This window comes from Dromiciops gliroides, chromosome 4 (genome assembly GCF_019393635.1).
Source record: "Dromiciops gliroides isolate mDroGli1 chromosome 4, mDroGli1.pri, whole genome shotgun sequence".
Classification (NCBI taxonomy): domain Eukaryota; kingdom Metazoa; phylum Chordata; class Mammalia; order Microbiotheria; family Microbiotheriidae; genus Dromiciops; species Dromiciops gliroides.
The window spans coordinates 383665718-383689746 of NC_057864.1; the positions used below are offsets into that span (position 1 = coordinate 383665718).

Sequence of the window (24029 nt, forward strand, 5' to 3'; positions counted from 1 at the left end):
CCCATGCAAGTCACATCTGGGATTCTTTCTAACTTGCTATATGGTCTTAATCTATATCCCAAGGGGCCAAAATAAAAAGCAAAGTAATAAACACACCAAAATATTTATAGTGCCTTTCATTCTAGTAGCAAAGAATTGGTAACAAATTAGACTCCATCGATTGGGGAATGTCTAAACAAATTATGATTCATGAATATGATTAACCATTCTTGCACTGTTAGAAATGATAAATATGAAGAGTACAGAGAGGCATGGTTAAGTAAGACCTAAAGTGAAGGGAATATAACTACTAAAATAATATACTCAACTACCTTAACAATGCACTTGGATTGAACAACACAGTAGGAAACATGCTATATGATGAGCAAGTTTATCTCTGAAGAGACAAATAATGTACCTTATTTTCTCATTTTTTCAGAGTTAGAGGACACTATGGATGGGGAACACTGCATATACCATCTGATTTTATTTTTATGTTTCTTAGCGTTGCTGAATTGCTTTCTTTGTCCTTTTATTCTTCTTTGATTTGAGGCATGGCTTTCTGGGTAGAGGAGGGACATATGTGAAAATGAAGGAGTTAAAAAATGTCAATATCATTCATTGAAAAGAAACAATGTTATGGACAATGATGTGCATTTCAATAACATTTTTTTTGTAATTAGATTATAAATAGAATTCTTTGAAACTTCCATTATAAAAATAGATTGAAATTTCAACACTCCACTGGCATATATGATTTTTTTTTTTTTGGTGAGGCAATTGGGGTTAAGTGACTTGCCCAGGGTCACAGAGCTAGTAAGTGGTAAGTGTCTGAGGCCGGATTTGAACTCAGGTACTCCTGAATCCAGGGCCAGTGCTTTATCCACTGTGCCATCTAGCTGCCTCCTGGCATATATGATTATTTATTAATTAAGTAGTCATGAATTTAATTGCTTCCCAGATAAATAACAATAAAGGAAACGTTTCTTGTAGAGCCATATGCTGCTTTCGAGAAGATAACAATACATCAGCAAGTGTAGGTTCAGTGTGGAAAAATTTTCTTCTCTTTCAGAAACTTGGTGAGCGCTGGACAGCTGTTTGCCGTTGGACTGAGGAACGTTGGAACAGGTTGCATGAGATTAATGTATTATGGCAGGAACTGTTAGAAGAACAGGTAAGAAACAGTTACCTTGTAGAAATTTTTAAAAAATGAAATCTTTGTTTAATCATAACTAATTTGCAAAAAGTTTAACTATGTGAGCCTTCCTTCTCTTATTGCAAATGTACATCAATAAATGAAAAAATAGTTTCAAAGATATTTGAAACATTAGAGATGTGCTCTGAGATAAATAACACCTAATTTACATTTTAAAGACTTGTTTATTCTCTTTTTAAGATGTGCTTTCAAGTCTTTACAGTTTCAGCTCTGTAGCAAATTAATGGCTGTTCTTTCTGGCTTTCTTAAGAATTCTTCATCCTTTTCATTTTATCTTTGAAGGTCAGAGGATTTATCTAGTACCTCATGGCTTTATTGTAATAACAGTTTTTGATTCATTTACAGTTTAGTGACTAGGATGTAGAACCATAACACTCAGAAAATTATTTGTGTTTAAAATGTAGAAATTGTAAATGAGCATTTGTTAAACCAGGTGGGAGATAGAGAACGCCATAAAGTTTTCTTGGTTTAAATTATGACAGATAATTAATTAGTAACTATAATTTTTGGGGGGTGGTGGGGCAATGAGCTTTAAGTGACTTTCCCAGGGTCACACAGCTAGTGTCAAGTGTCTGAGGCCGAATTTGAACTCAAGTACTACTGAATCCAGGGCCAGTGCTTTATCCACTGTGCCACCTAGCTGCCCCCATAACTATAATTTTTATAATCAATTAGTAACTAAATTAATTAGTATTTATAATTTTCTCTCTGTCTTCCAAATTATGATAGTCCATTGTAATATAGTATATATTATACCTTATACTGTCTTTGGGTGTACTTTACATTATTTATTAGACTATGTTACATTAGGATAAGGATATTGTCTTTTTTGTTGCATAGGAAAAGCAGTGTTATGGTATAAATAGGGTTGGCTCTGGATTCAGGAACAACTGAGCACTTAAATCTCAATTGAGTGCCCCAGGCAACCCTCTAAGCTATGAGCTATTGTTCAGTCTGCATAGGTGGACATAGAATCTGCATGAGACCATTCATTCCCTACACACATAAAGTCACACATTTGTAACCCTCCTACCTCAAAAAAAAAAAATCCCTTGTCACATGTGGCTTTTAAATAATTTCTTTGTTGATTATTAGAGGCTAATGAAATAAGCTGTTACTAGATCCAAGTTGGACTATTCCTTATGTTGCTATCTCTTGAGTGAAATATTTATTGGATTAAGCCAAATAATTTGGCCTAGTCCTTGGTTTGATAATGTATTCTTCCAGTATGCCTAAATATTACTTTAGTATATGAATCTCTTTTATTTTCATTTTACGTTGATATATTTGGAAATAAGAAATTAGATACATGTTTCAGCTTTGTTTGCAGAATACTCATTCAGTTGTTCAGTATTTTCAAATGTATTCAGTTATTTCCACAAACATCAGTGCTATTCTTTTTAAAGAGAAGCACTTATAATTTGCAAATAATTTAACAGAAATGCACATGTGTGATATATGAGAACAGATAGGTGAAAATAACTCAAAACAAACCAATGAGTGTATTTTGTTAATTTCTTTGATTATGGTTAGTCATTATTAGATATTTACCAAATATTTACTGAGTACATACTGGATGTGAGACATTGTGTGCTAAGTCCTGAAGTAGTTGCAAAGGTTAATGAAATATTATTCCTGTCCTGAAGTTGCTTGAAATGTAGCCTTGTTGGGACCAATTTTTAATTGGGGAGTGCTTGCTAAGCGGCTCACCGCAATATTGGGGCAAGGAAGGAAACCGGCAGCCTCCCTCAAAACAGAACAAGATTTATTTTAACAAGAATGAACTTTAAAAAAAACCACACAAACAGGATCAGTAGGATCAAGGGAAAGGAAATAAAAATGGGGAAAGGGAAATTATAATACCTGAAAAATACCACCACCCAGGAATCAGCTGAAAATACGCAGCATAATTCCTCTCCAGCTTTCACCTAGAATGCCCAATTCTCCTCCCCCAAACCTAGAAACACCCCACACAGCCCCAGCCAATGGGATGGCTGTTCTGACAGTCACATGACTGCCCTCACTAGGCTTCCAATCATCATAATTTTGCCAGGCCCATGTAGGCATCGGAGAGTGGTGATGATGTGAGGTGCCAGAGCCCTGGCAATGGCTACAACCAGTGGGTGAAGCGCCGTGCGGTTTGTGGAGCTCCAGGCCAGTGTTCGCAGAGGCATAAAAACCTCAAATAACAATTAATTCTTTATAGCCTTGAGGATTAGAGAAGTAGTTGAAAACCTATAATGCAAGACAAAATGTTTAAAAGCAGTTTAGGAAAGATATCTGTTTGCTCTCTGTTGTCCTTTATTCTTGAAGAGAACCAGAACGACATGAATATACTGGGGTCAAGGCACAGTGTAACCAGTTATGGTTATTAGACCGATATGAGTTTGGAACTACTCCAGGTAGGGCACAAATAGTCCATATAAACATTTGTAGTGGTGAAGTATCTAAACTTGCACATCTCACATTTATAGATGTCTCATGAAAGACATCTATGGGTCCATAAATAGTTTACAGTCTCTTGTCTTTGCCCACATTCATCATAACACCAATATGTGGATTCACCTAGATTCAAAGCTTCAAAGGTGACGGAAATGTTTGACTTCATTAACCAAGAGAAAGCCATTCCTGTTAACATGAATCTGGAAGTCAATAGGAGGAGCAGGGATGCTGAGTTCAGTTTTCAACATTAATTACTGTGAATAATTTTGACTATTTTGGCTTTTATTGAAAATGGGATACAGGCCAAATAACCACATATCAAAATCTAAAACTTCTTTTCTGCCCTCATGATAGGAAGAAATAAGGGGCTATCAGACTGTGCCTTTAGGTTGTTCCAAACTATATTCCTGAGTAATGTCATGTAAACTGTGTAAATTGTGGGCTTCTGTAAAGAAGAAGCAATCTCTTGACAAAACCAAGCAGCTAAGCCTTCTGTTTCTTTTAAGATGTTGCTACAGAACCTAACAACTTTAACTGTACTGCCACTAGGTAATGGAGGAAGAGGTTAGTCTTGTTCAGATGTGACAGAATTGCTCTAGTAATGAAACTCTCTTGGGAAAATTGAAGCCATCATTTTTGCTTGAAATATTGATCTCTTGTAGATGCATGAGCTAAATCCAAGTGCCGTACTGTATTCGATTAAATAATCTGTCAAAGGATTATTGTTCACCCAGGTGCAGAAACTTCAAGATAATTGGAAATGGGTTCAGGGAATTAGTTCTAACTTCAGCAAAATATTTTTAGGAAACTGCAAAATATTTTAACTCTCTCTGCTAGAATTTCCTTCCAATACACCAATCAAATGCTAAAGGTAAATCTCTTGAACATATCTGGCAGCCTGATAAATGATGGCATAAATAGATGCTTGTGAATAATCCTCTTAATGAAAAAAGAAGAAACCTTTTATTTTTGTTAAGGAACTAGCTATAGTCCAGACAGAGTAAAAACAATCAGTGTACTCTTCCTTCCCCTGCCCAACTCCCTCATTTTTTCACAATTACACAGCCAAATGAGTAATATTGATATGGTCCAGGTTCTAATTCTTTCTGTTAGATGAAATTGTTTTTTCTTGTGGAAAGACTTTAAATACAAATTATTGTATAGAGACCTGATCAATATCTCTGACTCTGCAAGAAAGTTCAGACAAGGGTTCTTAGGGTTGTGCATCTCCCACATATTTCTGTCTTATTGAATAAAATTACAAAAGGCTCTTAAAAGGTTTCTTACTCTTACTCCTAATTTATTCATGAATGTCTACCCAATACCAACTGCCCAATACCAACTTGATTTGAAAAAGATGAAAGCCAAAGAAGTTTAAGGTTAATGGTTTGGACTTGTCTTCATATAGTTCCGAAGCTACCTACTGATCTATTGACCTGGTAATTTTGACATTGAATTTGTGAGTTCTAGTTTCTCAGTCTTGCTTAAAGATGAGCTTCACCTCTGAGTCTCAGAAATATCCTGCCTTCTTGGGAATGATTTTTATTTACTCAAGCACTTATTTAATTCTGGGTAAATCTGTTACAAAATTAAAGAGCATAATATTTCAAAGGTATGATTTAATTGTATGAAATGTCTTCCTTTTCTTTTTGTTGAATATTCATTATAACGATCTTGTCTGATTCATTAGTACCCTTGGTATGTTATTTTTATTTTATTTTATTTTTTTATATGTGTGTCTTAAACTTTTGTGTTTGAAGTCTCTTTGTTTTAGAAGGGGCTTCTAGTGAAATAAGACTTGATAGTTTTAAATACCTGGTGATTTTGATTTGATTATATTATCCATTTGGTATTATACTCTTCATCTACAGTGTCTGCTGAAAGCTTGGCTAACTGAGAAAGAAGAGGCTTTAAATAAAGTGCAGACAAGCAACTTCAAAGACCAAAAGGAGCTGAGTGTCAGTATTCGGCGACTGGCAGTGAGTACCCTCTTTGCCAGCATTCCCTTTTATGCTGCCTTGGATGGATTGCCTAAGGTTTTTTAGTATTTTTTAGCCTATGCTAATTATGTAATCAAAAAATCTAGTACCAGAAGTCTTATTTCTTTTTACCTTGTACTGTCATAGCATTTACCATTTATTGTACTGTGTTAATGTTGATGACTCTAAATTAGTGGAATAGGAAGATAAATTCCTATTAGGATGGAATCATCTAACAAACATCTTAAATATTAGATTTTGAAGGAAGACATGGAAATGAAACGTCAGACCTTGGACCAACTAAGTGAGATTGGTCAAGATGTGAATCAACTCCTTGACAACCCCAGAATTTCTAAGAAGATCAACAGTGATTCAGAAGAACTGACTCAGAGGTGGGATAGCTTGGTTCAGAGGCTAGAAGACTACTCCAACCAGGTAATGCTTTGTTTAAAATAGGTTTTGTAATCTCTTTTTGAAGTAAAGGATTTAAGATAAACGTGAGGGGTGACTACTTTCAATTATTGATATTTTGTTTATCATAAAGCAATGCTGGGTATTTTTTAAGTTTCTGACTTTTAAAATTTTTCTGTTATTCTAATATGAAAAGAAAAAAATATCATGAACATAATTGTACCTCATCCTTTAATTACACCTGAATAGTTGATGTAGGTCTAAATCAGTAACTTTAGAATAATACAAGATTCAATAATGTTTTATTGTAAGATCAAGGTCTAGGGTTTTTGTTTTTGTTTTTTAACAGGTGACTCAGGCAGTAGCAAAGCTAGGGATGTCCCAGGTTCCTCAGAAGCTTCTTTTGGAAACTGTTGGCATTAGAGAAAAAGTCACTGCCAAGAAATCCAAACAAGAATTACCTCCCCCTCCTCCACCAAAGAAGAGACAAGTACACGTGGATCTTGAAGCTAAGAAAAAGTAAGAATGAGTGTTAAATTTTAGAATAAAATTCGTACACATTACATATTTTTATACTTTGGAAAATTGAAATTCTTTTGCAAAAATCATTAGCATCTAGGTGGCACAGTAGATGCAGTGTCAGGACTGCATCTAGAAAGACCTGAGTTCAAATTCCACCACAGATATTTACCAGCTGTCTGACCCTGGGCAAGTCACTTAACTTCTCTTTGCCTCAGTTTTCTCATCTGTAAAATGGGGATAATAATAAGAACAACAATAATAGCTCAATTCCCCTTCTTGTTAAGGGGCTCAAATGAGATAATAATGTTAAAGTGCTTTGCACAGTGCCTGGATCACAGTAAGCACTATATAAATATTAGCTATTATTATTCAAGGAAGACTTTAGTGATGAACATTTAACTTAGGAGGAACATCCTTAAGTAGAGCTGCTTCCCTTTCTCCTGCACTCAGATTAAGACCATCTCCTACCCTGTTTCATACTAATTGAGCTATAGGGAGCAGTTAGGTGGCACAGTGGATAAAGCACTGACCCTGAATTCAGGAGGACCTGAGTTCAAATTCGGCCTCAGACACTTGACACTTATTAGCTGTGTGAACTTGGGCAAGTCACTTAACCCTCATTGCCCCACAAGGAAAAAAAATTTTTTTCTCATACTAATTGAGCTATAATGCTGTCATGGCCTTAGTGACTGGGACATTCTTACTGAATTGACTTATTGACTGACTACTGTGGCCCCATCTATCATACTACACTTTCTCTCAGCATGTTATAGTGCCCAATATTTTCTAAACAACATTGAAGCCCTTTATCAAGAGCTTCCTATCTCAAAAATTTTAGTTTTCTCTCCCATTTTATCATCCTCCTCTCTGTCTCAAAGGAGATTTCTTGTGGAGGCTGGTTCTAAGTTGCTTTGACCCATAATCCCATTTTGTCTTGCTTCCCCCCAGAATATGCTTTACTTTTAATATCTCCTTTTTACATCTTCTCTCTCTTTCCACTGATTTTTTAAATCTTATGCATTTAAAAAATTTATTTATTCATTTATTTATTTAATATTTTGAGTTCCCAATTCTATCCCTCTCTCATTTCTCTCCCTCCCCTCCCCCCCCAGGTTGCAAGCAATCAGTATAGGTTATACATGTACAATTATTTAAAAAATTACTATATTAGTAATTTTACATAAAAAGACTCAAGAAAAAAAAGAGAAAACGCAAAATAGAAGCTTCAGTCTGTGTTCAATCAATATTAATTCTTTGGAGGTGGATAGCATGCTTCATCATTAGTCCTTTGGGATTATTTTGGATCATTGTATTGCTGAGAGTAGTTAAGTCATTCACAATTGCTCATAGAATAATACTGCTGTCACTGTGCACAATGTTCTCCTGGTTCTGCTCACTTCACTATATATCAGTTCATATGAGTCTTTCCAGGTTTTTCTGAAATCATCCTGCTTGTCATTTCTTACAGTGTAATAATATTCCATTGCAATCATATACCACAGCTTGTTCAGTCATTCCCCAGTTGAGGGACATTTTTTTGATTTACAATTTTTAGCTACCACAAAGAGTTGCTATAAATATTTTTTGTACAATTTCCCCCCCTTTTCTCTTTTTCACAGTTGTTAACTGTTTCCCTCTATCAAATTCCCTTCCCCGAGATATTTACTCTATTTTCTATCTTCTTTCACCCTATCCCTCCTCAAAAGGGATTTGCTTCTGACTGCCCCCTCCCCCAATCTGTCCTCCCTTCTTTTACCTCTCCCTCCTTATCCCCTTCCCCTCCTACTTTCCCGCAGGTTTAGATAGATTACTCCTCCCAATTGGGTGTGTATGTTATTTCCTCCCTGAGCCAACTCTGATGAGATTAAGGTCTCCTTTCCACTGACTTTTACTCTACTACCTTCTTCAGTTCCCTGCCAGACTTCTAGGATGAATAGTTTATGTTCCGTGTCTCTTTTTCTTCCCTTTCCTGTCATTCCACAACCCTTTGTTAGCATGCTTCTGTTTCTACTGCTTTGCTGACACTATTCTCCCAAATGTGAGTCACTTCCTAATTGGTAAAACCAGTCCTTTCCCTCCTACTTTCTCTGCAGTAATTGGCCCCATTTTCCAATGCTTCCTTCCCTCTTCCCTTATATAATATTGAGTTCTCTTGGTTCTTTTTCTGCTTCATGGACCCTTCCTTCTTTGTCTTCTCCCAATAGTCTCTTTTAATCTCAAGCATTTCTTTGTCTTCAACCCAGTTGTTTTCTTTGTGCTCTTTCTGAGGCTATACCCTTGGCTTCAAATATTGCTTCTCTGTAGATTACTTTCACATTATTATCTTCAGATTATACTTTTTTGAATTTCAGAACCAATTTTCAGCTTCCTCATAGATGTCTTCATTTGGATGTCCTGTCATCATGTAAAATTCAACATATATAAAACCAAACTATTCACAATTTTGTGCCTTTTCCTCACTCCTCTCTTTATATTCTTGGTGGAACCATTTTTCTAGTCTGTCAGGCATGTAATCTCAGTCATCTTAGACATTTCTCTCCCTAATATCAAGTCATCTGCTAAATCCCCCAAATATCTCTTCTATTCTTAGGACCCCTCACCTTTCTACTTATCCCTGGGATCACCTTCAATGTGGTTCTTACTATCTCTTGCTTAGACTTTGTTCAGTAGCTTGGTCTGCCTGCCTCTAGAGTCTTTCTCCTATGATTTTTCCTATTTATCATTCATTGCCAGAATAATTTTCCTAAGTCACAACCCTGATCATGTTACTGCTTGCTCAAAAAATTTAATGGTTCTTAATTATTCAACAAATATATTCCAGATTCTTTTGAGTAATATAAGAGCCAAGCAACAATTGCAGTTTTGTTCCTCATCTCCTTCCCCCACTCTCCACACCAAACTGAACTACTCGTTGTCTTCTGTACGTGTCTCATCTTCCCACATCCATGCTTTTGCTTGTGTAATTTCCTTTTTGCTGGAACCCCTCTTTACAATCTTTGCCTGCTGAAATCCTACTCATCCTTCAAAATAAATTGTATATGCCACCTGCTTCTTAAAACCTTTCTTGATACCTTTCTCATACAAATGTTCTCCTCTTCCTTTGAACTCTCCCTCATTTTTTTACTTAACACTTTCTATTATGTATTACTGTCATTTTCATATATGTTCTTTTTCTCCCCTCTGCTAAAGTATATACTTATTGATGGAAGGAGAAATGTCCTATTTATACATACGTTATTAGATCTTAAACCCGTGCCCTTCGTGTAGTAGATATTAAACAAGTACTTCACATAATCAAAATGAAGTCGTAGAGATTTGGAAGCATTTGGGTCATGTAACAGGTTTAAACCTAGGGCAAACTTACATAATGTTAAATTGAGTGGGGATGCTACTAGCAGTGATTAAAAAAAAAAAAGAAGCCAGTAATTTTCTTGAGAAATTTCCTGCTATAATTTAGGAGACAATCTATAGTGTTCATTTAGCATTTAATGTTGATGAGAGGGGACCCTTTTGGAAAGAAGTGTGTATAAGATAGACTCCATCAGCAAGGAAGAGAAATGGTGCCTGTCTTTAAATCTATGAAAGCCCAATTAATTCTGTTATGTAGAGGGAAAGCTGTTGGGAATTTTTAGGACAAGGAGATCCTGGCTTACCTCTCTGAGAACCCTGGAGTTTTGAAGGCTGTAATGAAAATTTCTTGCCTCTTGTGCCAAAGTCGAATTATAAGATTTGCATAACTTTGTGGCAGTTTTTGAAGACTGGTTATATCACTGTTTTGAGGCTCAAATTTAAAGCATTCTTTATAATAAAAAGACATTATTTTCTGAATGTTTCTTCTGATTCTGGTTCACCAGGTCACCTGATTTTTCTCTCTCTTTCAACAAACTCCCCCTTGAGACTTATGATTTGAAAGGTTATAAAATGATTTTTTTGGTTGAACTATATATCCTTACCCAGGTAACTAAGGCTTCAGAAGAATAACTACTTCTGTCTCTCTAATGGATTCTGGAGTGGTTACCTTTATACTATAGGTATATGAAAGGAAATATCAGGCTATTCTGACACGTAATCATTGTAACCAACAGGTATTGCTCTGTTTTTTTTTTTTTTTGTTCTCCATCACTTCAAAGAAGTCTCCCTGCAGTTTTTTTTTTTTTTAAGTGAGGCAGTTGGGGTTAAGTGACTTGCCCAGGGTCACCCAGCTAGTAAGTGTCAAGTGTCTGAGGCTGGATTTGAACTCAGGTCCTCCTGAATCCAGGGCCGGTGCTCTATCCACTGCACTATCTAGCTGCCCCCTTGCATTTTTAAAAAATTCTTCATATTAATCATTTCTTATGGCATGATTACATTCATATACTATGATTTTGGGGGACAATTTTAGAGTTAACTTGTGTGTTTTGTGTGATTCTATGTAGTTAGCACACATTAAAATAATTTGTAAGGGGCTTGAATTATTAAAATACTAAATCATTTTTATTAATTGTGCATTATGTGAGTTTCTCTTCTGTGTAGACATTGGGAAGATGTCACATGACACAGGAAAAATTTGTATTTTTAATGCCTCCATGTTCCCAAGAGGAGACAAGAATGAAAGAAAACTAATGACATCTGAACTCTTATAACTAGGTTTGATGCTCTAAGCACTGAACTATTCAACTGGATTTCAAAATCAAACAGTGCCATTCACACCATAGATATCAAAGAATATAAAAAGATGAGAGACACCTTGGACATGAAGAAGAAGCTGAAGGTAAAGTAAATGGTTTCTTACAAATAATGGTTTCTTATTAATAAAATATTTTATCATGTTAAGCCTGCTGTCAGTATGGAGGGAGATGTTGGGAACTGAAAGCTTATCATAGCATAATGGACTAATGAGGAAGTTTTAGAATGTTGTTTTTAAATCTCAAATTGGATATTGTTCTATTTGGCTTAAAATTCATGGTAGTAGGAGTAGGACTCTTCCCTTTCCATTTGATAGTAACATCTGAGCTGGGCAAAAGGTAATTTATGAGACGATTAAACCATGATTAGTTTTGTACTCATCATTTTCACATCAGATTTCTCTTTTCTAACAACAAAATTCTCAATGCCTCAAATTTTCTTTGAAATTATCACAAAATTAAGGAAATTGTCATGGTTGTCAAATGTTGGTACTGTAATAAGCTGTGAAATTTTAGCTCATATCTTGCATCTTTAATACAAAGTCTTTAAGTTAGTGTCCAGTGGGATAGTAGAACTCAGGGGTCATTTAGTTGAACCCCTATTTTAAACTAAGGTTCTGGTAGATTCTTAACTTGTCCAAGATTACACATATAAACTTGGCTAGATTGTTTATTTACGAGGCATGTTGAAACCTTTAGTCTCTGGGTTGGTTTACTTTCTCTATCCTGTTCTCAAACTAGTGGATCTAGGTTCCTGGAGATAGACCAGCACTATATAATTACACTAAAATTCTCTTGAGTCCTAAGGATAACCCTATTAAGGGAATATATAGTTTCCCTACTAAACTATTTAGCTTGATCCCTCGTTGATGCCTTTCTGGTTTATTCAAACCAGACACAAAACACAGCTCCAGCTTTAGATCTTAAATTTTTACATTGTATTTTTAGATCCAAACATAACCATTTTAATTAGAAATAAGGTGAAAGTAATAATATCATCACAGGATTGGGTATATTATCAGATGGATGACTAACAAAATATATTCACAATGTACACATGAGTCACACTCTTTCACCAGAGTACTTAGTTACTGTGGGGGAGAGTGAGGTACACACCTTAATGGGATTTTGATATTAGTGAAGAAAACTCTAGTGCTTTGTATAACTCATAATTCAGAACTGCAGGCATTGATACCATTGGTCCATTCAGGAATATCTGTTTCACATGAATCCAGATCTCTGTTAATTGCTTTTTTGCTTGTATTCAGTGCTCTGCAGAGGAACAAATCTTCTTTTCTCCTATATTCAAACCAATGTAACCCTTAAGAGGATTTTCAGTCATCCTTAAAAGAACATTGGAAATATGTTAATCTCTTAATTGGAATATCACTTCCATTTAAACCACTGAGAGCTGGCCAATTGCCTCAAAGAGAGCTCACTGCAAACAACTTTGAACAAGGAGAAAAAAAAAACAACAACAAACCCAAACTTGTAATTTCTTCAATAATGAGGATGCTGCTTTGTACAATAAAGGCCCGGTCTTAGCAAAGCTGTTGCAAAACCTTTCTTCTTTTACCTCTCAAACCAGAGGAGGGAGGGGAGGACAATTGATACTCAGAAGGGGCTTATGCTCTCAAGTTCTAGGTGGCACTACAGGGCAATAGCTGGAACTGCCATCTTTATTCAGGCAATCAGGAAACGGCAGCCAAAGCCTTCTTGTCAGTTGAGTGTTCTTGATGCTAATTTCTTCCATTAGCTTTGACAATGTTGTATTTTCAGCCTGTGCTTTCTTTAGTCATCACTTGTCACATCCTGTCAGTCAGTGCCATTTTAAGTTCCTACTATGTGCCAGACAGTGCTCTAAGCATTGGGGATATAAAGAAAGCCAAAAGAGGTTCTCTGCTTTTAGTAGAATGGTATAGTGGATAAAGCCTTGTACTCAGAGTCAGAATGACCGGGATTTAAATATCTCTTCAGACTTAATAGATAAATGCCCCAAAGTCAGTGAACCTTTTTTATCCTCAGTTTCCTTATCTGTAAAGTAGGAATCATCATCATTATCATGATAATAATTAATAATAATAATACCTGTTATTGTCACCTCATGAAGATGGCTCAAATAAGGTCATTTATAGTGTTTTGCAAACTTTAAAGCATGGTATGTATGTCATTTGTTTTTACTTTGTAAATTCCATTAATTGTTAAAATCATTTTGAAAAGAATGTATATTTTTACTCTTTTCTTATGATTGCATTTTCAGGCCCTAGAAAAAGAGCAAACTGAAAGAAGTCCTAAATTAAATGAATTAAACCACAGTGGACAAAATCTTTTGGAGCAAATGGGAAAAGGTGAGATCTATTATATTTGTTTGTACTCCTCAGATAGCTTTGGCAGTGTTAAACAATCTGATAACATGATTATGAAAAGAGGTGCACACACATATATGTATATGTATATGTACATGTATATGTATATGTATCCATCCATCCATCCATCCATCCATCCATCCATCCATCCATCCATCCATCCATCCATCCATCCATCCATTTTTAAGTCTAGAAGATTTTTTCTTGCTTTTCAACATCTGCCTTCTTTCTTTTTTGAGGTTATAAAATTCTAAAAAAAAATTTAAAATACAAATATAAAATAATTTTCTACTGATAAATTCTTGAAAATGAAACAGTTTTATAAGAAGACCATAAAGTCACTTTTTGCCTGATTTTCTTTCTATTAGTAACTGAAAAACAGGCTCACGTTCATGTTGATTTGCAATGTTTGGGGGCAATAGATGTTCACATTTAACAGGGTATATTGACATTCAATAAGATGTATTAACATTTAAATATATCTTTTCAAAATAGCCTCTGATGCTGATTTATGGAAACTGAATAAGTGGAAACAGGTTACCTTAATAAAAAGTCTAAAAGTTCCTTTTCACCTTAAAGACAAAGCATTTATTAAGCACTTTATTGCATGTTTTATAAGTTCCCTGTTTGGGAAAGCCCCCTGCTCTCCTTTACTCCTTAACTTTAACTACTTTTTGGTCTTTGAGGGAACCAAAGTAACTTTTACTGTAAACTTCATTCCCCACATTGTCCTCATTGCTATTATTTTGACACATTGCAACCAAGTGAGCTGGAAATGGTGTTGCATATGGAATTAGAAAATCTGTGTTTGTACACAGTTTCAACAACATTGTGTGATGATCAACTGTCATAGATTTAACTCTTCTCATCAGTACAGCGATCCAAGACAATGCCAAAAGACGCATGAAGGAAAATGTTCTCCATATTCAGAAAAAGAACTATGCAGTCTGAATGAAGATTGAAGCATATTGTTTTCACTTCTGTTGTTCCTTTTTTTTTTTGGTTGTTGTTGTTTATTCTTTCTTGCATTTTTTTCCCCTTTTCTGATTCTTCTCTTACAACATGACTAATGTGGAAATATGTTTAACGTGATCGTAATGTATAACCTATATCAGATTGCTTGCTGTCTTTGGAAAGGAGTAGGGAAGGGAGAGTGGGAAAAAAAAAATTGGAAATCAAAAAAATATCTCGACATGTAATTGGAAAAAAAATAAAAAGAAAAGAAAATCTGTGTTTGAATCCCACATCTCTACCTACTACCCATGTGACCTTAACAAAGTCATTTTACCTCTATAGGCCTCGCTTTTCTCAACCATAAAATGAGTAGGATTGGTTTAGATGACCCCGATCAAATGTGTCGTCTGCCCTATTTGACCCACAATACTCTGGATGGGCTGAACCAGATTAAAATGTGATTGGGAAATTTGTTTGTTTGTTTGTTTGTTTGTTTGGGGGGGTTGTGGGGCAATGGGGGTTAAGTGACTTGCCCAGGGTCACACAGCTAGTAAGTGTCAAGTGTCTGAGGCCGGGTTTGAACTCAGGTCCTCCTGAATCCAGGGCTGGTGCTTTATCCACTGCGCCACCTAGCCGCCCCCCGGGAAATATTTAACAAAATAAAAGTACAATAGAATATAGATAGTGTTAATATGTGGTTTCTTAAGTTGGTATGTGGCCTACAGGCATTCTTATGTACTGTATAGTATAGTGGCTTGAGTTTGAAACTACTGGTCTAGATGCCTTTGACAGTCTGGTGAAACCATTCTCAGAATAATGTCATTAAATGAGTAAAATAAAATACGTAGGATTCCAACGGAAATCACTTATATTGGAACACAGTAATCACATTTTATATATATATATATAAAAGTAATAAACATTTTTATTTATTGCTTTGAATTCCAATTTTTATCCCTCCCTCCTTCCTTCCTTGAGGCGGTAAGCAATCAGATATGGGTTATACATGTACTATTATGTAAAACATTACCATATTAGTCATTTTGTACAAAAAAACTTGAATAAAAGAAAAAAATGAAAGTGAAAAATAGCATGCTTCAGTCTGTGTTCCATCAGTGTCAGTTCTTCTTTGGAGGTGGACAATATGTTTCATCAGTAGTCCTTTGGGATTGTCTTGGATCATTGTATTGTTGAAAATAGTTGTCATTCACAGTTCTTCATCAAACAATATTGCTGTTACTGTGCACAATGTTCTCTTGGTTCTCCTCACTTCACTATACATCAGTTCATACACGTTTATCTAGGCCTTTCTGAAACCATCTTGTTTGTCATTTCCTTTAGCACAATAATATTCCATCACCATCATATATAGCACAGCTTGTTTAGCCATTCCTGAATTGATGGGCATTCCTTTGATTTCCAATTCTTAGCTACCACAAAAAGAGCTGCTATAAATATTTTTTCACATTATCTTTTTTAAAAAGTTCACGGCCCTATATTAAGAACCTCAGGATTAGGTGAATTCCAAGCTCCCTTCCAGTTCTAAATCTATGATCCTATCATCCTGATTCCCAGCATCTCTGATAGAAAACTAAAAAATAGAACCTAAGTAAACCCGTCATTATGGTGACTGGTTTTTGTATAAATGTGTTCTCCTGGAACATTGGTAATTAATGTAGATGGAGGTAAAGCTTAGCTTCAGTTTGGTCAAAGTCAAGTTAGCTAATGATGCAGATGAGAATCATGAAAATCAGTTAGAAAAGCTATCACATTTTCAGTAAAACAGATGTTCAAATACTTTGATGTTCTTGAACTGGTTCCATCTTAAATGTTACTGTAGCTAAGAATGAGGGGAATTTTATGCTTAATGTATTTGAGTCATTAGGGACTTAGTATTCTTCTGCTACTTTGTTCATACTGAAGTATTGGAGAAAAACTGGCTGATTTGGTTGATGAGGGCATTTATTTTCTTCTAAGGCACATCTAGCTAATACCACATCATGGATATGTCTCCTGTAAATAGAAATTAAGCAACCACACAATTTTGCTTTAAAAATTGAAGCTCATTATATCTGGCAAATGTTATGAGTTTTGTATAGTCTCTTTGGGGATATTTTTATTATGCTATGAAATTTGATAGTATTATATTTTTAAAATACTTTTATATATCTCATAAAGCTATCATACCAAGGAAAAGGTCATTCAGCATTGGGTTGTTTGTTTTATATAGGTATATCTTACAAACAATTAATTATTTCATAAATTGACTATTCATTAATGGTTTCATTTTGTTTTTACTGATAACTTTCATGGGGCATATTGTTATAGGGAAAAAAGAAAAATGTTAAAATGTAACTCGGCTTCTGAAAATATAGTGTTGAATTAAAACAAAACAAAACATCAAACTACTGAACTAACAACAAAGAGCCATGTATAACTTTCTAAATTATTAGCCCTCCTCTGAAGGTCATGTCATATGTTGGCATGTATGGGAAGGGTGAGTGAGAGCAGATTTGGCTGTTGAAATAGAAAACTGTATAAACATAAACTTGTCCCCTCAGAATTTATGAATACTTTGGAGGAAATGGCATTTTAGCCACTTTAGTATATTATAATGTTCCATTTGCTAAATCTTCAGTTCATTTCAGCAAACCCTTAGGTAATGGTTAAGTGTGGATAAGGCACAGTGCTAGCTTCTGGGGGCTATGAAACAGCCCCTCACCTTCAAAGAATTTACATTATCTCGAGGAAATGTAATGCATACAGAGATCAATTAGTACAAAATTGATATAAAGTAATAAAAAGTGACTTCAGGGGGGAGAGAGCATTTACAGCTGAGGCAATCAGGAAAGATGCTGTGTAAGAGGTTTTATCTGAGCTATGCTTGGAACCTAGTGATTGTGTAAGATAGAAGAAAGCAGTAAAGAGTAGATGCATTTAGACAGGGTAAATCACCTGTGAAAAGACAGACACAATGTGTAGCTTAGAATTCTGTGTATGGGGGAAGCTAACAACCAGTTGGAATGAAAGAGTGTATGAAGGGGTAGTATTATGAAAAGATTGGAAAGGTAGGTGGTAGCTGTATTATGAAAGTCATTAAATGCTGGGCTGAGGATTTTTGTAGTTTATTTTAGAGGCAATAGGGAGCAATATTGTTAGATCCATGTTTCAGGAATATTTTGGAAGTTGTATGGAGGATGTATTGGAGATGGGAGAAAACACCCTTTGTTTCTTCAATTTATTCTTGACTTGATTTCTCCTCATCTGCCTAATTAGTATATAAATATTTAGTTACTCCACTTTCCTTGCAATAATATATGTAGTTGAGGTTGTGTAGTAGCATGAAAAGAATTATGGATATGGAGCAAGTAGTCATATGGGTTCAAACCTGGGCCTACACTTGCTAGCTGTGTGACCCTTAGCAAGTAATTTAATCTCCATGAACCTTAGTTTCCTCATTGATTACAATATTTGTACAACTATATATCATGGCATTATGGTGAGGAAACCTAAAAAAAGTACCACAGAAATGTGGGTTATTTGTTATTGTTATTGCTATTGTTATATTACTTGATGACTTGCCAACAAACTGTTGATATCATTGCTCATTCTGGGGATCATCTTTTGGCTATTTATGAGTAGACATGGATATAAATCCTATATGCTAGATGATGATGATGGTGGTGGTGGTGGTGGTGATGATAACTAACTGCTAACTGCAGTCTCTTTGCCAAGAAAACCCCAAATGGGGTCACAAAGAGTTGGATGTGACTGAAAAATGACCGAACAACAACAGAACTATATACCAGGCACTGTACTATGAATTTTGCAATTATTATCTCATTTGACCCTTACAACAACCCTGAAAGATTTTATAGTTGAGGAATCTAGGCAAATGGAGAGTAAGTGACTTGTCCAATCTTACACCAGAGTTGGATTTTAATTCAGATCTTCCTGACTCCATCTCCAGTGTTCTATTCACTATCTCTTCTAGTTGTCCTGAGTTGAGGTGCATTGTGATTTGCATCATTGAATGGAATATTCATATCAGTGAAATTATAGATGTTAGTGGTTCTGCTTAAATTTCGAATATGCTTGAAATAAAAATATGCCTAGAAGTATGCAGCTAGTGTTACCTTTATCCATAACTCGAATGGCGATGAAACTGCCAACAATGTGTAAGTTTGGTGAAAGCTGTTCACAAAGTTTGTAGATTGTTTGATTTTGTAAATCTTTCCTTTTTAAAAAATCCCTTTTTTAGAGATAAGTGAATTTTAATAGTAGATACTTGAAATGTATCATTGTATTTTTTCTGAGTTGTAGTTAAAAAAATCTGTAGGGCATAAGACATAAGACAATATAGCATATTAAATCCATAGCATGTTTAAATTACATGCCTTTATGTGGTGTGTTATTTCAGTTATTCAGTGGGTACAGTCTTATGTAAAAAGGAAAATGTACATTCTAAAGGGTGTCAGTGACTTTTTGTTGGGCACATTATTTTTTTTTTCCCTTTTTAAAACAATTCTGATTTTCCTCCTTGGTATTTATTCATGGGCGTACAATGCAGAATTGTTCATCCACCCACTTATGCAAACACTGCACACTTCATACCACTCCTCTGAAAATGCTTGATGTCCTTAGAGCATAGTGATTTCTTTCTAATTCAGTATATATATTTTTTGTAATTATTTTTGAAAGATCTCAGCCTTCAAAGCCATAATGAAACAGATTTCAATGGATTAGTTTTTTGGGGGAAATACATAATATATGAAGTAATATTTCCAGTTAGCCTATAAATTTGGGATATCTTTTCTTAGGGGAAATTTAAATGATACTGATGATGATCAATCAATCAACATTTATTAAGCACCTATTATGTACCAGGCACTGTGCTAACCACCCAGAATATTAAGCTATATACAAGATAAATAGGAATTGATTAATAGAAGAAAGGCACTAAAATTAAGAAGTCCAATTAGACTTGGAATTAGGAGAATGCAGTGTCAATTCTTGCTTAGTTTCTAGAGAGTCAGCATGGTAGAATGGGTAAACTGCTGGAATCAAGGTGACCCAGCTTCAGATCTCTTCTATCACACTTATTTTGTATATGGTTTTAGGCAAGTCACTTACTATATCTGAGCATTAGTCTATAAAATGAAGATAGAAACATCGCTTACCTCTCCAGACTACTATAAGGTTCAAATTAGATAACATAACTAAAACCTTTAATATATCTTAATTGCTATAACTAATTAGCTCTTACCTTGAGGGCATCAAGGTGGCATAGTGGATGGAGCACTGGGCCTTACTCAGGAATACCTGAGTTCGAATATAGCCTACTACAACCACCACTATTGCTACTACTACTATTACTACCACCACCACCACCATCACTACTACTACTACTACCACTACCACTATTACTACTACTACTTTCACTGCTGCTGCTGCTACTCTTCCTCCTCCTCCTCCCACCACCACCACCACCACCACCACCACCACCACCACCACCACCACCACTACCACTACTACTACTACTACTACTACTACTACTACTACTACTACTACTACTACTACTACTACTACTACTACTACTACTACTACTACTACTACTGCTACTATACCAAACCACTTCTGTAAAATGAATGGCTCGGACTAGATGACTTCTATGCTCCCTTCTAACTCTAAGTTTCTTTAATCATATGATAAAATTATAAGTCATAAGGAATTTATAAATTCTTATAGACAGAGTCCTAAGTGCAGAGATACCAGTACCAAAAGCAAGATACTCCCTGCTCCCAAGCAGCTCGTAGACTAACAGGGAAAGAAAAGTGGTGGCCAAGGAGAGGTGTTTTCTCTCTCTCTCTCTTTTTTTAAAATTTTATTTTATTTGGGAAAATCATAGGGATGGTGGTTATCATCATGAGGGAACTGGTTGACATTTGTTTTCAGTAGTGGTATTGACTTAATTACTTTTTTTTTTTTTCTGGTGGGGCAATGAGGGTTAAGTGACTTGCCCAGGGTCACACAGCTAGTAAGCGTCTGAGGCCAGATTTGATCTCAGGTATTCCTGAATCCAGGGCCAGTGCTTTATCCACTGCGCCACCTAGCTGCTCCCGACTTAATTACTTTGTGATAGAGGAGGAAAGTGGAGAGGAAGATAATTGTGTGGATAATTTAATAGTACATGATATTAATATTTGGTCAAGTTTCACCTCAACCATATGCATGCACGCACATGTGTATATGTGTGGAACCTTGAAGCTTTTAACACCCAATTCCGTAGATATCCAGAACATTGTATAATTTTGTCTTTTTATGACATGAGGTGTTTTCTTTTTTAAATCTTGAAATATTTTACTCTAGTCAAGAGGCTTAAAAATGGCTTTTAACCATTCTAGCTTACAGTGCTTTAATTAAAACAACAACAACTGTAAAGATAAACTTTTCACCCTTATTTGTCAAAAAAATTTTTTTAGACATTTTAAGACAAGTCTGGTGATGAATTAAAACTATGCTTGCTTGTTTTTTAAAAATCATTATAGAAAGACTTTCTGCAGATGATGTAAAAAATGTCTTGGAGAAGGTCCTATCAGAATGGAAAGATGTGGCATGGAATTTGGAAGATGTTTCAAGAAAAATTCAACTTCAAGATGATATAAATGCATACTTTAAAGATTTGGATGAGCTTGAAAAGGCTGTCAAGGAAAAGGAAGAATGGGTGAAAAACTCTACTTTTTCAGATACTACTCAGCAGTTTCGTCCAGGTCTGAAAGACTCGTGCCAGGTATGTAGATAAAGTCCTTGCCTAATAGGGATACATTCTTCAGTCATTCCCAATTTTTAATGTGCTTTTACTTTTACAGTTAATATTGGTGCAAATCATATTTTTGTGTGTAGGTTCTTTTGCAAATTCTTTTTCCATTATATGTTTCCATTTCATAGTGGGAACTAACACATCTGCTTAGTCTTGGCCCTCAAATTGAAATGATGAGTTCCAGCTGTAGGGATCTTCTGTCTCGGCCATCTGCTCCAAGCTTCATTCAGAAGAGTCTGGAGAGCTTTATTGATCGCTACAAATCTGTGCAACAGAATTTGGAGAAATGTCAGCAACAGTTGGAGAAAGGTAAATCATTCCATATCCTGTCCTTTTTCATTTTTTATCTACAGTTTGTTTTCATGGTTTAGCAGTCTTTCTCCTTTTTCTCATTATTAATCATAGTTAAGGGCCTCCTTCAATGTATAAGATGTTATATTTCCTGGAAAGCTTCCCCTTCCCCATCCCACCTCAGTATGTAGTTCTTTGTGCTAATCATTGCTGTTGATCTTAGTGTAATTCCCTGACTTAGGAATTAGAGTAATTCACTTGATTCCACGTCAAAATGAAATCATGATAATAGGTGTTTTTTAAGGAGTTACTTAAGAAATCTTTTATCTTTGTTGGCAAAGGCTCCTGGGTTTGATTACATTACCAAAATAATTACTAGCAAAGGTTTAAGGGAATTTTGATCATTTGCTATCTCCCACCTCACTTATTTTTTTATAATGATGGAGGAATTAACTAGTAATATCTTTGTATATTAGTATTGCTCCTTCTCTTTTAGTTTCTTAAAACTTTAAATTTGTAACTCAACAATCAGAATCTAACTCTGGGTCTATGCTTATTAGGTTTGGTCTTAGGGGTATCTTACTGATCCTACTGCTTGGTTGATAAGCAAACCTGAGGTTTCCCCTGGGACTGGCTTTCCTCTCAAAAAAAGTGGTGAGCCACTCCCATGCAGGCATACCAGGTTGCAAAGATAATACTGAAAATAGGCTAGGTTTTGTTTATTCCAGAAGAAAATGCAAAGTCTTTTTACCAAAGCCCTTAAAAAAGTACAGATACTTTTTCTTTCCTCAGTTAGCTAATCTTTATTAAGTACCTACTGTGTGTTTGACACTATGCTATGTGCTGGAGATACAAAGAAAGACAAAATTCAGTTCCTGCTCTGAAGGAGCTCTCAGTCTAATGGTTGAGACATGTCAACAGCTATGGACTGCTACATAAATAAAGAAATTGGAGATAATCAAGAGGAGGAAGGTACTAGAATTAAAGAGTATTGGAAAAGGCTTCTTTTAGAAGGTTGCATTTTATCTGGACTTGAAGGAAGTCAGGAAAGTCAGTAGGGCAGAGATGGCTATTCTAACGGCTAAATGTCCATAAGAACTTGTATCCTCCCTCCTTACTTAATTTGGTGTTGAAATTACTCTGGTGCTGTTACAACACTCAGGATATCTAGAAAGTCAAGTCATGTCCTCTGATTGCTGTACTTCTTTCTCTGTCTCTGTCTTTCTCTTGTTTCTTTAATTTAATTAAAAAATCTTTTCAGCTCTGGATTCTTTTCCTCCTTTCCTCTCCTCTTCTATCCATTGAAAAGGCTAGAAATACTATATTCATTTTATATATATGAAGTAATGAAAAATTTATTTCCATTTGAACTATGTTTCAAAAAAAAGTAAGAAAATAAAGTGACAGAAATATACTTCAATCTGCTCTGAGTTCATCAGATCTTTCTCTGAAGGTATTTTTCTTCAAGAGTTCTTTGGAATTGGTATGGATCCTTGTATAGATTAGGGGAGATACGTCTTTCACAGTTGATTATTGTTATAGTATTCCTGTACAGTGTTCTTCTAGTTCTGCTCACTTTACTTTGCATCAGTTTATATAAATCATCCCACATTTACTGAAACCATCTTGCTTGCCTTTTTATAGCATAATAGAATTCCATCAAAATCATATGCCACAACTTGTGGAGCCATTTCCCAATGGATGGACATCCCCTCTTTTTCTGATTCTTCATCCCCACAAAAAGTACTATAAATAATTTGTACATGTAGGTCCTTTTTTCTTTGATCTCTTTGGGATAAAGACCTAGTAGTGCTGTTGATTGGGTCAAAGGTATGCACAACTTTTTAGTTTGGTCATTGTTTCAAATTGTTCTCCAGAATGGTTGGATCAGTTCACATTTCCACCAGAAGTTCATTAGTGTACCTATTTTCCCACATCTCCTCCAGTGTTTGTCATTTTCCTTTTCTGTCATGTTATCCAATTTGATGGGTGTGTGATGGCACCTCAGAGTTGTTTTAACTTGCATTTTTCTCATTATTAGGGATTTAGAGCTCTAGAACACTGTAGCCTAGCCTTTTAAGGTCAAACCCAAAGTGTAGCCTAGAGATTATCATAAATTTTTGTGTGTGTGTGAGGCAATTGGGGTTAAGTGACTTGCCCAGGGTCACACAGCTAATAAGTGTCAAGTGTCTGAGGCTGGATTTGAACTCAGGTACTCCTGAATCCAGAGCCAGTGCTTTATCCACTGTGCCACCTGGCTGCCCCATCTTAAAATTTTAACAGAAATATATTGAACTCATAATAAAGCATTGTATAAGATAACAAATAATGTTTATATGGCATCTATTATCATAAAATTAGAAATGGAAGGAATCTTCCATTACA

At 35.4% G+C, this 24029-nt stretch overlaps 1 protein-coding gene across 1 annotated transcript in view; it reads left to right on the forward strand.

Moving 5' to 3' along the window:
- Window positions 1–24029, forward strand: part of UTRN (utrophin) — a 705722-nt gene that overhangs the window by 198570 nt on the left and 483123 nt on the right. Inside the window, exons 14-21 of the mRNA XM_044001726.1 lie at window positions 1052–1153; window positions 5509–5616; window positions 5872–6051; window positions 6377–6546; window positions 11176–11299; window positions 13474–13561; window positions 21082–21323; window positions 21482–21662. Of these exons, the coding sequence (XP_043857661.1) occupies window positions 1052–1153; window positions 5509–5616; window positions 5872–6051; window positions 6377–6546; window positions 11176–11299; window positions 13474–13561; window positions 21082–21323; window positions 21482–21662 (1195 nt within the window). The remainder of the gene's footprint in view (window positions 1–1051; window positions 1154–5508; window positions 5617–5871; window positions 6052–6376; window positions 6547–11175; window positions 11300–13473; window positions 13562–21081; window positions 21324–21481; window positions 21663–24029) is intronic.